Source organism: Talpa occidentalis, unplaced genomic scaffold (assembly GCF_014898055.3).
Source record: "Talpa occidentalis isolate TD23 unplaced genomic scaffold, MPIMG_talOcc4v2.1 talOcc4.3, whole genome shotgun sequence".
In the NCBI taxonomy this organism is placed as follows: Eukaryota; Metazoa; Chordata; class Mammalia; order Eulipotyphla; family Talpidae; genus Talpa; species Talpa occidentalis.
Genome location: NW_023603184.1, coordinates 6,192,684 through 6,207,982, shown reverse-complemented (window position 1 = coordinate 6,207,982; position 15,299 = coordinate 6,192,684). Strand labels below are relative to the sequence as shown.

Below are 15,299 nucleotides of genomic sequence, written 5' to 3'. Positions count from 1 at the left end.
GGGCAGAGAGAAGAGCTAAGAGAAAGCTGAGATGTGGTGGAGCCTGGGAAGGTGCTCCCTCTTGGGGCTGGAGAGAGGGTCTCTGGCTCAAGATGTGCCCTGAGGCTCCCTCTCCACCCCCACGGGGTCATGCCTTCATACTACTATTAAATGCCTACCCTTTGGCAGACACTGGGGGTACAGCCAGAACCCCTGCCTCATAGAACTTAAGCTCAGGCGTGGAAAACAGACAGTAACGTAGTATGTGAGGTGGCTCCCTCGGTGGCCCATTGCTGGGTGATGTGATTGCATCAGTCACCTTGTCCCATAGGCCCTTCTAAGTGTCTCCAAGTCCCAGAGCAAACCAGGCCCAGGTTACAGGCTCAGATGTCCTGCAGCTTGTTTTAACTCTAACCACAAGTCTAGCCCTGTTCTCATGTCCTGTGTTCCCCTTCCAAGCACTGTTGATCTATTATTAAGATAGCAGATCTCCTGCGGCCGCCTGGATTCTTCTCTGCTCTTTTGTACGTTTACTGGAGGGCTGACCCCATGTAGAGGGGCAGGCACTGGCAACCGGTCTCCACGGGTCCCCAGACCAGACTGCAGGTGACCTGAGGAGGCTCGGGGCCCTGGTAATGCTTTGTGTTCGTCTAGGTTCCTGAAGTGCAAATAATTGTTACTCTGTATTTATTGCTATAATTATCTCCCCCAGGTGGTTAGTTTGTTATTTCAGTGGAGATAGACAAGTCTATAGTCCTGAGAGGGGTTATTAAAAAAAGAGCAGAAGGTCACACATCGTGGTGGGGAGGAAATGAGAAAAAAGGCTGCGTTCTGACCCCGCTGTCAGCCAGACAGATTCTTCTGACTTTATTTGCCCATGATGTTTTGTTCAAAGATTCCGAACTCAGTGGCAATTCTGTATTTGTCTCCTGCTATAAATATCCATTGATTTAGCTCTTGCTACGAGCACTGGCTCCAGGTCCAGGTCTCACACTACTCTCACAAGAGATTCTGCTTGGCCCCTCCAGGCTTAGACCCATGTTGGGGTATCCAAAAGGAAAAACCAAGGTTTTGAGAATGGTGAAGGGATGTTTATTCGGGTATATGGGGCATAGATGCCCTAAGCTTAAGGCCGCCTCAGCCTATGCACCCACACACCTTCTGGCATCACCTTCTCTCGCTGGTGTGGGGGTGGCAGGCTGGCAAAGGTTTCAGAAAGAGAAGCTCCAGGGTGGGTATGGGGAGCACAGTGGTGGTGAGCTGAGCCAGGAGGAGAGCCTGTGCTACCCAATATCTGCCAGGTTTGGGTGATGGGGTTGGAAGAGGGTCAATTTACTCCACAGCCCAGAGGCCCCACACTCTGACCAACATGAGAGCTTATTCTTCTCTGATTGATTTGTAAGGTAGGGAGCCCCAGGGAGCTCACAGGTAGCCCCAGGTAGCTGGACCCTGTTGAGTGGGATTGATCAGGAGGAAAGAGACATAAATTTAAAAGGGGAGTCTTTCAAAATTGGTTTGTGAGTTTGGGGTACAGGATACAGCTGAGGTGACTCAATGTGCTCATGTTTAACCTCTCTGCTCACCTGTCCCCACTGCCTGCTGGTACCATCTGTCTCTGCACATGTTCCCAGAGACCAGGGGGGCCCTGGCTTTCTCCTTCACGCCTCACTCACCCTTCCCCAGGAGTTCCTTGGATTGGTTAGAGTGGAGGTTCTTGGCCTTAATCAGCACGACCAGGAGGCGGTTGGCAGCTGGGAGGTAGCTGATGGATAGAAGGACCTCTCCAGTTCCTGCAGACAGCTCCTGAAACACAAGAGGGGTGCAGGAGAGGAGCTTCATGTAGGGGTGGCTGCTGACCCATCAACTAAAGCTGAGGTTGGGATCATACTGGACTTGTGTGCAGTGGGCATCCCAGAAGTCGTTACCCATCCAGGCTGGCTGCTCTACCTTTGCAGAAAGGAAGCGGCACACAGGAATTCAAAATGGCATGTGCTTTAATAAGTTTGCTTGCCACAAAGTGTGATTTTCCAAATATCTTCTTTTTCAACTCAACATATCAAACAGATGAAAGAGATGCCATTGAGGACACAGCAGGGGTAAAGGGCCAGGACCTCCTGTAGGGTAAATGAAGATTGCTCAGGCTTTTGCACCATTGGCCTCTGTGGCTAACACCTGCGGCCTTGAATGCAGGAGGCGCTTGGGAGTGTGGGCCAGGGGTGCGCATGCCTGATGGTGGGCACCTGGAGTATGGTGTGGGCATGCGTAAGTGGGCAACTTGTGCCGAGAGACTGAGCACTTAAGGGCGGCTTCAGAGAGGGTGGAATTTGGCAGAGGATGGTGTGGCTGAAGGATGGTGGAGCCACAGCTACGAGAGGAAGAGACCAGGAGAACACAAGAGAGAGCGCCAAGATTCGCTGAGCCTGGGCCTGCCCCTGCCCTGCAGGCCTGCCACTACACTTGGCATTGGTCATAGGATCCAACACAGACTAGTATACAGCCCTCTGAAGACCACAAGAGGGACAGAGGGACAGCCCTCAGTATGTAGTGCTGGGGGGCCTGCCTCCTCTCTGGGGCGCCTCCAGAATCCCAGTGCAGGTGGAGAGGATGCACAGTGGGGAAGGCCCTGGATGGACATGATGCCTGCTCTGAGGCTGGGCTGGGGGTTGAGTGTTCCTCACAGCTCTGCAAATGGAGTTGAGGACCCCGCTGGAGGCTCTGTGGCAGCGCCGGTGGTGGCCAAAGTGCAGGAGCTGCGGGAAGACCTACAGATGCTCCAGCACAGGCGGTAGACACGGTGCCGGTGCCAGAGCTGCGGGACAAGACCTGGTGTGGAGGAGACGGCCTGCGAAGACCAGCCCATGACCCCTGAGGTAGCATACTTGATTCATCATTCCACACTCACCCAGTGCTGATGCAAGGAGAAAACCAATGGGCTAGCAACTCACCAGAGGGTGGAGTATGCTGGGAGGTTGCTGTTAGGACTATGGGACTCGGGGAGTGCAGGGTATCGTTTGCACACCCCAGGAGATGAAAATCAAGGGGTGGCCTAAAGCAGCCTGTGTGAGGTTCTCTGCAGCCAGGCACAGATGTATCAAAAAAGCCAATTTACACAAGGCAAAAGGCGGTGCCAAGGTTGGGAAGCTTGAGTGGTTGTTAAGCAGTGAAGGATGTTAAAAAGGCAGGTGAGCCCCATGAAAGCACCTGTGGGTGCTGCCCTGTTCACTATGGAATAAGGGTGAGGTGCTGAGGAACACGTCCTTGGGGGTCAGGTGGGGAATGTGGTGTGTGGAGGGGACCGAAGAGGGAACCGGAGAAGCCCCATGTGGGGCTTGTACCCACGGGTGCCCTGCCCCTGCGCATATGCGAAGGGCTGGCCTGAGTGCAGGCGTCTGCGTGTCACAGTGGAGGCTATGAAAGCCAAGTGTTGGAGTGACACCAGTAGCACCCCTGGGATTGGGTGATACCCCAAAAGAGTATAGAGTATCTCCAATCTCAGAGTGAGTTCATTCTGGGGGTGCTGCAGAGTTGTGGCTGAGACCACAGCTGGAGAAGGCAGGAGGCCTGGTGGCTGTGAGCACGTGACACCAGCCCCATGAGAAAGGGGTCCCCCTCTAGTGAGCAGTGCCTGCGCACAGCGGGCCTGATTGGTGCTAACCAGTTACTTTTGTCCCTAAGTGGGAGCCAGTTTGGATTTGGTTGAATTCTGTTGTATTTGTTGTACTGGCTTCGGGTGCATTTGGTTTACTTTTATGGGTCGTGGCTGCAGTGCTAACATTCGCCAAGGGAAACACGGGGGTATTGTGCACCGAAAAAACATGAGGGGGGATTTTTGCACAAGTGAAGAGCTTGGGTATTTCTGCCATGGGCTTCGGGGCTGTCACCTGCGGCCTTCAAAGAAGGAGGCTATTGGGAGCATGGGTGGCGGCACACATGTAATGGTGGGGACTGGAGTATGGTGTGGGCATACCCGAGGGGGCGCACATGAGCCTGGAGGCTGTGGTTCTGAGGCCCTCATCACAGAAAGAGGAGCAGAAAAGGACAATGCAGCAGAGGAGCAGAAGACAAGGTAGGAGGGGCAGGGCCCCATCTGTCTTATCATTATGACACTCTTACCAACCATTATTGCCCTGGTTCGCTGACAGTATGGACTCTAGAACCACACTACTTGGTTCTGAGTGCCAATCCCATGTACCTGCTATGACACTGGCAAATTTTTAACTTTCCCACTTCTTAATCTTCAATTGAGAATAATATTGTCTCCACCCAAAGTGAAAATTCAGTGAGCTTGTATTTAATGGCTTGGAACAGTGCTCAAGGCACACTGCAACTAGGAAGCTGTGGCTGTAACACACACCAGGAGTCATAAGGCCGCCAAGCACATTTTCTGCGAGTGTTATGTGGGGACACTGGGTGACTCGGAGCCGTGCTGGCCACTGGGAGCGAGATGGGTAGAGGAACCGGCCAGTCTCTCTCAGCAACATACCTGACACCCGGGAAAGTTGCCTTCAGCATACACCCCCTCCCCCAGCCAACCACCCACATGAGGAAATGATGTGTAGCCGCCAGCAAGTTTGACCGTGACACAAAGACCGCCTCGTGTCTCAAGCACAGGCACCTTCTGAGAAATGCGGCACTAGGTGATTTCAACATCATGCCAGTGTCACAGGTGCACTCACGCCCACCTCCCAGGTAGAGCCTCTCCCCTCCTAGGCTAGGTGTCACTAGGCAACAGGAGCTTTGAAACCACATAGTGTCACCATCTAAACATCACTCTGTGGCAGTCTAAGAGCGGCTAGTGTGGTTACAAATTTTTACATGCCAGGTGCAATTGTATCATCCATCCCACAAGACCTTAAGCGCCAGGACGCCATCCCCAGCACCTGGCATAGTTGACACACAGTGAATATTTATGAGAAAGAAGAGTGAGATGCCACTTGATCTTGCCAGGAGCCAGGGGGCTACTGATCTTGGCCCCTTTTAAGCAGGAGACCCTGATGAAGCTGACAAGGTATGTCACTGCTTGTGGCCACAGAGCCGGTAAGCACAGTAGCCTTGATGGGAGAGGTCCATCTGCGAGCAAAGCCCGGTGCGAACCCTATGGCTCTGTAGTGTTCCTAGTTCGGTCTGTTCCAGACTCCGATTTCACAGCGAAGGAACTGAAACCTGGGTTCTAGTCCAGGCACCCAGAGGGTGCAGAGAGCTGGGATGGATACCCGTCTCCTGACTCAAGGGCACTTATTAGAGGCCCCCAGTTGGCATGGGGATAGCCACAGGGTGATCAGGTTTGAGCCCTGCCTTCCCTGAGACCAGTTGAGAAGGGTCTGAATCCCCAGCCAGGGAAGGGTTCTTCATCTTCCTGTAGAGCGTGAGGGGCCCTGCACCCCGACCAGGGGTCATGAGCTGCATCTGCCCCCAGGCTCTGCTGCTAAAGTGCCTGTCCATAGAAACAACTCTCCTTTCTCCAATCCTCCCTCGTTTTTCCTGTCCCTTCCCCCACCATCCTTCTCTCAGGTTCTCAATGAATCACTGCAGCTGCCCTTGGAATGGGTCACTCTATAGTCCTGGTGACGCACATGCCACTTTTGGCTGAGTGCCTCTTGGGGAGAACCAGGACACACTGCTGGCACCTCAGTTAACCCCTTCTGGCCCAAAGAAGAAAGACTTTTGGGCTGCAGCAGCTTAAGGCCACCCCCACCTAGTTCAAGTCAGCCAGCACTGTCCAGCTGTGGTGAGGGGTGCCCCAGCTGAGCACCCCTGCCTCCAACCTTGAACTCCAGCACACCCTTTGCAGTGGGCATGTTTGTGGGAATCAGGCCAGAGGCCCATGTGGCTGTGGGAGTCACATGTGCAATGGTGACAGCTAGGAGCACGATGACCAGTAACATGAATGAGGGCAGGGCTTTGTCTTAATTACCCCTGCTGGGTCTATGACTTGACATTAGGTTTTGTAAGCAAATGGTAAATCAATAATATTTGATTTAAAAAATGTTATTGCTAAGTCCCTGGCTCCTGGCACAGTGCCTGGGCATGGTGGAAACTGGGGAAGACATTTGTGGAATAAATAATGTTTGTTCTAGGGGGAGGGATAGAGGCACCTGCAACTTCTGTCTAAAGGGGCTGGATTGTAGCCTTTTTTCAGGTGGTCCCAGATTCCAAAGCCCTGGGTAGAGGGGCTGCCATTTTCAGAGAAACTGTTTCACCAGCTGAACAGATCACAGCAGTGTTGGTTCTTGTTCCCAGGACCTGCCCCCACAGTCTCTCCTGTGACACCCCACATCATACACTAATTAGACAGTGTGCTTTGGAATAGCCTAGTTCCAGCTGAGAGTGGCTGTCAATTTTTATCAGTTTTCCCAGCCTGGGAGAGAGAAAAGTAAGTCAAGGAGGAGATCATAGTAAAAGGGGAGCAGGTAAGGCATGAATGTGACTCTCCTCCTGCTGTTGTAACAGGATGGTCCCCAGTGAAGGGGGAGGTTCCAGGTTCCCTACCCCCAGCCTCGGAGGGTGGAGCTAAGCAGGGAGGAGAGAAGCTAGAGAGGAGGCTGAAGGAGGAGGCCAGAAGGAGACATGTGAAGGAACTGCACCTGCTTTTTGGTCCTGGACTGAGTGAGAGGCCCGTGGGGAGGTTAACAATGGCTGTGTTGATCTTTATTTTAATTTTGCTCATTTCCTTCCACATTTGTCTGGCTGTTTCTGACCCTTTTCTATGGGCTCCCACCAGGAAGTGCCTCACACTTGTGACAGGCTTTCAGGCCTCAGTGGCCCTGCTTTGGGTCTACCCTGTTTGGCTGGGCATTTACCCACGAGGGGATAGGTAACTTTGTGAGCTTGGCTTGGAAACTTTATTCTTCCCCTTTCCTTTGTTGCACACTAATGGTATTAAAATTCCTTTCCATTAAGTCTTCTGCACCAAAGTATGTTTTGTCATAATGTGGCGGATAGCAGAACCTATTTAGAGGGGGCAGGTTTGGGGGTTCTGGGGTGCCCCGCTCCCTGCCCTGTAACACTGTGTCTATTGGGAAAGGCACACTGTGAAGTGCTAACACAGCCCCAGGAGTATAAATGGAATCAAATGGTGATGACATGTCAGCACCAGAGCCAATACATTCAGAACATGACGTTTTCCTTGATGGTGTGTGTGTGGGTGGGGCGGGGGTCTCTTTGCATGGCAAGGTAAATTAAATATCAGGAACCCCAAATCCAGGGCTAGAGGTCTGCTGCAGTCCTCCACCCTAATCATGACCCCGACCTTCCTTACACACACACGTACTCACACTGGGAAGGTCCCCGAGCACCAGCCCAGTCTTGCCACCCATGTCCCTCTGACAGGTCTTTCCCTTCCCGGAGAGAGGGCTCCCTACCTTAACTGAAGTCTTTAACTCGCCCCACTGGGCAGTCCCCAGAGGCACAGAGGCCCCGTCCAGGCCCACGCGGAGCTCCCCGGCCACGCTGTGGCGGGAGAATCGGTCGCAGGTCCTCAGGGTCAGCGTCAGGGTCGCTGTGGGAAGCTCCTCCTCCGCCAGCGGGAGCACCAGGCCTTCCTCCCAGGTGGTGCGCAGCTGCCTCCTCTTCAGGGCCGTCTGGGCCTCCACAGAGCCCATCCTGTTGGCCACGCTGCCTTGGACATAGCAGTCACACCCCCCGTCGTGGTCGCTGGTCACCGCTGCAGCCAAGGACAGAGCAACATAGTTATGGGGTTTCTCGAGGAGGAGGGGAGGGGAGAACATGGTCCAAATGTGAGCACACGACCGTCACAGCCCTCGTGTCTGAAAGACCCGTGACTAATGGGCATCTCGGGGACGCATTTCGGTAAGAGGGTCAGAAAGGGGCCTGTGGCAGCAGTGCCTGCTGGTCTTAGAGAACAGGGCCAAGACTTGGGGCTCGTGACTCAGATTTCCCCAGAGCGCCAGGACCCACAAACTGCTGATGGTTTGTGTTCCAGCTGATACCATCATTTGTTTGTTCCATGTTTTAAATATTTACCACACAACCGCGTGTGATGTGAACCACTTGGCTGCAATCTCGTAAATGTTGTTTCACATTCTGGGCTTGACATTTTTAATGCGTCACTGTGTGGATTTATCCAGAAATTTGCACTCGTGGTGCTTTTATGATGAGCTCCTCAATGATCATTTGAGACTGTGGTAGATCTTACGTCCCAGGGAGGGAAGGTGAAGACCGAAGGCCCTGGGTCCTGACAGAACACATGTGCCCCTGAGATCTCAAGGGTGGCTCAGTCCTGGCTCCGGCCCCAGTGAGCTGCGTGATCTTAGCTATGTCACCTGATGTTGCCAGACCTCAGTTTCTGATCTGTAGAATGGGACTATTATGAAGACCAAATATAATCAAGTCTATGAAAAGGTTAAAAAAACTCAAAAGAAAACATAGAGGGAATAACTCCTTCTAAAAGTTAAACTTGAATACAAAAGTCAGATTTTACCCTGCTTCGTTTCCGGCACCACAAGTAGCCCATTGTTAACACTCATTCCCTTGCAAAATCTGAGCTTTGTTTGCTGAGGACAAAGTGAATTGTCAGGGGAGGGAAAATGGAGATGCCTTGACTCTGCAGAGACAGCCGGTTCTTGGATGACATTTTTGATCATTCAGAACAGCCTCTGTCCAGTGCAAAGCTTTGTCCAATGTCAAAGGTCCCTGTGGCAGAGACAGCCAGCTGTTCACCAAAAACCCACTGCCTCTCTGGCCTGGGTATTCAACAGACCAAATTTTCCAGGCTCCTTTGCAGTTGGTGATCATGTGACTGAGTTGTAGTCAATGATGCCCTATGCTGGTCACCTTGTAAGGAACAGGTGTGCCATCCCCCTGCTATCCCCCTTCTTCTGCCTGCTATGTACAGATGACAAGTAGGCCAGAGATAATTCTGGAGCCACAGAGTACAGAAAGGACCTGGTCCCCAAATCACCATTGGAAGGAAAGAATTGCTTCCCTTTGGACTATTATACGAGAAAGAAAAGGAACCCCGTGTGTCTGAGCTGCACACACTGCTGGTCTGTTTGTTACTTAATGCTAATCTGGCTCTCAGTGCTCCCCCCAGATGTAGGTGCTCCTGGCCACTTGCACAGTTCTACCAGGGGAGACACACACTCAGAAGTCCATGAAAGTCAAATAAGATCGGCACCTTCCAGGCGAGTCACAAACAGCTCTGCCTTCTGCTGGTCATAGTCTAAGCAGTAGTGGAGTTTGGGGGCCTGCTTCCAGCTGGCAGCCTTCTCTGGGTTCCAGGTCTCCATGACACAGACGTCCTCCACCACACCTGTTAGGAGAACAGGTTGTCACAACCACTCAAACCAGCAACCCGTTTTCCAGGTCACACCTTCCCACCCATGCCAAAGATGCAAAGCCATTCTACCTGGGGCAGAATCCTGGTGGCAGCAGCAGGGCAGTGCCTGTGGGCTGAAGCATTACAGCTCAAGCTGTTACAGGGCAAACCCTGATATAAGATGGGGTTGCCTGACTGTGGGTCCTCACCCACATGCTTAAAGAGGACTTATGAATGCTAAACTGCAGACACACACAAAAGGTTGACAAAAGGTGTATTTACAAGGGAAGGGGAAGTGGGAAATGAATAACTCGGGGAGAAAAAAGAGGGACATGAGTTCATAAATGTGTCCTACCCGTTCCGCTGACCTGGAATCCCAATGACCCGCCGAGCTGGTGAAAAACCTAGCATGCCCCGTGGCCAAGTGTGTGACCCCCGCCACATGGCCAGTTAAATACCCAAACCGTGAGTTTAGTTGCTTAACTCCGCCCTCAGGTCCTCGCAACCTTCCCTTTGGTGATCATGGGATTTGTAGTTCCCAGTGGCGTGGGGGTGAGGAGTCCACACAGCCTGTATGGAGTTTGCTCAGGACATCCTTTCCCCCCAACAAAGGGACCATCAGGGCCCAGGGTCAAGAGATGGGTGTGGGGGCCAGATATGAGGGGCTATGTTACAGCACTTGACCTTGGGTAAGTGACTTGACTTCTTTGAATTTCAGTTGCCTCATCTTTAAAATAGGAATGGTCATGGTTCATCCTTCCTAGAATTACTACAAGCAATAGTGAACGAAAGTGAGGCAGTACTTAGCCCGGAGCCTGAGCTTTCAGTAAAGGGAACTGTCACAGCTGTGTGATCCTGGCCACCCCATTTGAGGCAAATCAGCTCCAACCATTCTCCAGCTCCCCCTCTCCCACTGAGTCACTCCTTGCTCCCCAGGAGTTCATGGCTAGAGACCAACGTCAGAGCATGAGTCAGGAGGAGATGCTGGACAGATGGGGGTGGTGGGGGGGAGTGGATCTGACTTCAGTGCCTGGTTGGTAAATACTTCCTGAAGAAAACGCCCAGTCTTATCTTGAACCAGAAAGCCCTACAATCACAAATACTGCTCACCCTGCTCTTCACTAGAACAAGAAGCTAACATCCTGAAAGATGAACCAAATTATTCATCCTGGAAGAATCTCATTAGTCAAACATAATACAAGAATTAAAGGCTCCAGCAGCTGCAGCAGACTCCAGTTTAAACAAATTGGAACTTTTAACATTTTGATTTTTAGACCTAATTTAGAGGGCAGAAATAGAAAGGACTATTTAATTTTCCAAATGGTTCATTACGGGACTCTAGCAAGTAGTACAGACTCTCCCCGGTGCATCCACGCAAGGCTCAGATGGGCCAGGACGGGAGTGATATGCTGTGCGTAGCGAAGACGGGCACCTAGGACCCCGCGGCAGCCCAGGGCGCAGTCAGGGTGAACAGGGGCTTGCTGGGCCCAGAGGGCTCAGCCTTCAAAACCAAAGCCAACTCAAAACAAACCAAAGGAAGGAGCAGATTCAGCTTCAAGAAATGAGACTTTGAGCTCTACAGGGCCAAGCTCCATCCTCCCTGGTGGGTGGGGACCATGCTGGCTCAAGGTGGGGACAGTGTCTGATGTCTCTCTGTTCCCGCCCCCCCCAGTCATTGCTCAGGGTATCAGTCACTCTTGATAGACTTCAGCAGAGCTGCCTTTCAGGGCAGGGGAAGGAATGGGAGCCATGAATAGGAGAAAAGGAACTAACATCCTGAACTCTTAAAGCTCCAGACTCTGATTTGCCTCCGACTCTCCTTCGCAGTGTCCAAACCTGGCTTCCTGTGAGCTTTGAGAAATCCGAGGTTCCCAAGAAAAGAGCCCTTCCGTGAATATGATTACAGTGACCGCCTCCTACAGTCCCCATGCAAATTGCTCCCCACCCTCTAACCTTACGCATTCAGACCTTCAATGGGTCTATTTTTAAAGTGTGGGCTGGCAAACCTGGAGGCCAAAAGCCAACCAGGATCCTTTGATGCCACAGGCACAGCAAGAATTTGTTCTTGAAGAAAAGCCAAGCTAATCACTGTGGTTTGGGGGGGGGGGTGTGGGTGGCACTTGTTTACCGGCCAGCAAGGGGTACAGCTGGACCTGGGCCAGCAGATGCTTAGGGGTGAGGATCAAAGTCTGAGCTGGTTATGTGGCTTCTACTTCCACCAGCTCCCTCTCCAGCCACACAAAACAAAGCCCACAGCCACAGCTGTCCCTTCTCCAGGCCGGATTTTTTCTGCTCTCTTTAAAAAGACTTCATGCTCCTTGGATTAGGGACTATGCCTCTGCGTCTCATACCTGCCTGGGGCCCAGCACAGCCCTGCGCCTGAAAGGATTGCATTCTGCCTGTGGCTGCTGATGACAAGACAGTAGAAACAATAATAATCTGTTTTAATCACCACTTCCGTGCCAGGCCCCGAGTGAAGCACTTTTGTAGATAGAGGAAACTGAGGCCCCAGAGAAGTGAGCCACTGAGCAAGGCCACACCGAAAGTACATTAAAGCCCAGAGAATTAAACTCACATCTCTGAGCCCCACGGAGTTATCCCTGACTCTCTAGGCCCCTCTCCCTAACTGCGCCCACAATTTGCTAGGGGCCCTCCATTTTCCAGGGAAAGCTGGCAGTTTTGGAGAGAAGCAGATGGGGCAACCTGTCAGCAGGCACAGGAGTAATTCTGAGGCCCTGTGCCCAGCTGCTTGCCCGGTGTCAAATCCCAGGGACACTGGGGCCAGTCACTCCCAACATCAACAGGTGCCGCCCAGCCCCTCTGTGAGCTCGCCCCAGAAGAGCAAGGGTTGGGAGACCCCTACCATTTTGAGGAAGGATGAACAGCTCCTCTGTGACCTGCCTCTTGAGGCGGCTGTCGTTCGGGGCCGGGGGACTGGCCAGCACAGCAGGCTCCTCCGTGGTCCTCAGCGTGTAGTCCGCATAGTTGATGACCTCCGGGGCTGTCACGGCTGGCCGGGGGCCATAGACGTCCGGGAACTTGAGGAGGGCCCGGGGCTGCACGGGTTCCGTGGATTTCTGGACATTGAACTGTAAGACAAGTCATTCTGATGAGTCCACGGAGGCCTTCTGCTTGTCTCCTACCCCAGAGGGGGAAGCGACGACCTGGTCATTGCCCTGAAGCTTCTCAAAAAAGAATCGGGCTTGGTTCTGAGTGAGGTTCATTCTGTGTGGCCTCAGGTGTCTGCAGAGCCTCCACATTCCTCCTGACTCAATAGGTCTCCCCAATAACCACAGGAGCCTGGGATAAGTGCTTAGAATACATTCCCAGAGCAGCAGGTTGGGGTTATTCATCTCTCTCCCTTCTACCTTCCCTCCTAGTCATCAGGTTTTCTGGGCCCCACCCCATCTCCAGCTCTCAGGGAGGAAGGTTCTGTTTGGTCTGATCCTAGTTCTTGGCATTATCTTGGGGACTGTTTCAGCCTAGGACTTGGCATCTGTTCTGGGGAAGTCAATGAAAAAAGAATGGAAGGATTAGCATCCCACAGTAGAAGAGGGTCTGACCCTGGTGGCACAAGGTGTTAAGACTCAGTCCTGTACAATTATCAGTAGCCACTGCAGCACAAGTTCAATCCCAGGGAGGTGACCCACAAGGCGCAGCAGACCTCTCCTGTCTCACCCGCTGCTCCCCTCAGCAGTGTTTTCAGTCCATCTGCCTGTTCTGCTCCCCACTCTGTCTCTGGTGAATCCTCTAACTACACCCCCACACACACAACACACCCCTCTGGCCTACATCCCAGCTCTTGTATGCATAAATAAATAAAATAAATCTTGAAAAAACAAAAAAGCAGGTCTGACCTGGCTGGACAGGAAGCGCATGGCTCAGTCCTGCATCTGCATGGAGGGCCGGGTGGGGAGGGACAGCAGAGTGGGGAGTGGGAGAAGAAAGCTGTGTCTGATGGCGGTGTCCTTAAACTCCTGAATCAAACAAGCTGTTCTACTTCTGCATTTCAAGTTCGATGAGCAAATTTCTGATTGTTTGAGCCAGTTTGAACTGGGGTCTTGGTGACTTGCAGCCAAGAGCACCCCAAACAGAAGCACTGCATTGAACCCATAACACAAGACTGTCACCTCCCTGGCATAGAGAAACTGCCTGGGGTAAACCCCCAGCCTGCCCCCACCCCCAACCTCTCCACTTGCAGCCAAAGGCATCTTCACTTGCTGTTCATCCTTGTCCTGCCTTTAGTGGAGAATGATTTATAGCCCTTGACTAGGCTGAGAGCAGGGTCTCGTGGTTGCTACATGAGCCTCTTCAAATAGTGAAAGCAGCAGCTGATTATCTGTCTCTTTCTCTTGTACAATCTTATTTATTGCATTTCAAAACCCTGGGTCCACCACATCTTTCAAATGCATCTGTATTTCCACTTAAACAGCTTAAACTCCAGGGCCCAAGAAGCAGGAGAGTGGTTTGGGGGCTGAGGAGGGCGGCTGGGAAGGGGTTAGAGGTGGAGCATGAGAAGGCCTGCGCGGAAGGAGAGGCTGGGGCAGCAGACCCCAGAGAAGGGCCCGAGCCTGTGGATGGAGGAGTCAGGGGCATTTTCTCTCCGAGTGTCTCGTTAGCGCAGGGGAGAGGGGCTGCGAGTCAGACGCAGGGAGAGTCAGGAATGTGCAGGGGGCAGGCGCTCACCAGCTAGGGGCTGCCCTGCTGAGCAGGGGGGTGAGAGGCACCCTCAGACACCAGTGCCCACCGTCTCCTAGGGTTTGCCCTGCCTCACCCGTCCCTGGGGCCGTGGCCGGCTCTGCCAGACTCGGACCTGCTCACGCGGCCCCAGCCCCACAGAGCCTCGTGGCTTGCCCTGGTGCCCCCCCTTGCCATAGTCCTGGGCCTCTCAGTGGCTGCCGAGAGGTGAGGCACCCCAGGAATACTCTGCGTCCAGCCAAGGTCGACCCACGTGTGTCGGGAGTTAAAACTTCATGGGAGGAACGTGAGCACTGGGAGCCGTGAGCCAAACAGAGTTCTTCTTGCCTCCTCGCCGCCCGCCCCAACAGTCAGGCACGGGGGACCTTTTAGAAGACGACACCTTGAGGTCCAGGAGTGCAGCGGGGCTCAGCATCAGGCCCTGTGAGAGCCTGCCTTCCTCCCCTCCTCCCCCTCCCTCTTCTCACCCCCTTCTCCCCATTCCCCTCCCTCCTCCCTCCCTATGCTCCCTCCTCCCCAGCTCCCTCCTCCCTTCCTCTTTGATCCCTGAACTGCAGGCCTGACAGAGGGCAGCACAGAAGCTGCCTCAGGGCCGCTCCCTGGCCTGCAACCCTAGAGGCTGAGACCGGGCAGGAGTGGGGGCTGGCCCAAGGCATCACGTAACCCATGAGTATTTCTGGAGCCCTGCATCGGGTCAAGTCCTGTGCTAAGTGTTAGGGACACAGAAGTGAGCGAGACAGATGCTGCCCAACCCTCACGGGGTTTATGTTGGAAAAACAGAAATTAATTATGTAATTAACGATCGGTAAACAAATGCTTAAACTTACCCGGGACATCAGGCCACTCCTTTGGCGACAAGTCTAAGTTTTGCACCCAAAGTCTGTTTATTCACGTGCGTTTTCATTCTGGGGTCCCCATCTTAATGATAGCACCCAGGATGTGACGGGGGTTGGAGGATGCACACCCAAGGGGTGAGGGGACAGATGGTTTTGCCCCTTGCACCTGAACTTTAGAACAGGGCAGAGCAGTTGAACACAGAGCATTTGGATGGCCGAGCACGGGCTGTGGGCAGGGTCTGCAGTTAAGCGTGGGAAGCCCCTCAGGGGGCAGCTGGGACTGGGGCAAGGCACCTGCCAGCTCCAGTGCTGCTAACTGCCCTACTGCCATGTGAACAGGGCTGGAAATACATCCTGACCAGGCGTTCAGCCTCTAAACCAGGACAACTTGTTAGGAGTCCAGCCCTGCCCTTGACACGCTGTGTGATCTGATCACTAACCTCTTTGTGCCCCTGGTTTCTTCACCTGTACCTGGGGGCGCGCATGATCGCACCTGACTCCAGAATCTG

General features: G+C 53.1%; 1 protein-coding gene across 2 annotated transcripts in view; it reads right to left on the bottom strand.

The window, feature by feature from the left end:
- SYT13 (synaptotagmin 13) overlaps positions 1–15,299 on the bottom strand; it is a 69,386-nt gene that overhangs the window by 4,177 nt on the left and 49,910 nt on the right. For both annotated transcript variants that reach the window (XM_037522405.2, XM_037522404.2), the window contains exons 2-5: positions 12,120–12,345; positions 9,116–9,250; positions 7,341–7,642; positions 1,653–1,782 (exon numbers count right to left, since the gene is read on the bottom strand). In XM_037522405.2, coding sequence (XP_037378302.1) covers positions 1,653–1,782; positions 7,341–7,642; positions 9,116–9,227 — 544 coding nt within the window. In that variant the 5' untranslated portion in view covers positions 9,228–9,250; positions 12,120–12,345. The remainder of the gene's footprint in view (positions 1–1,652; positions 1,783–7,340; positions 7,643–9,115; positions 9,251–12,119; positions 12,346–15,299) is intronic.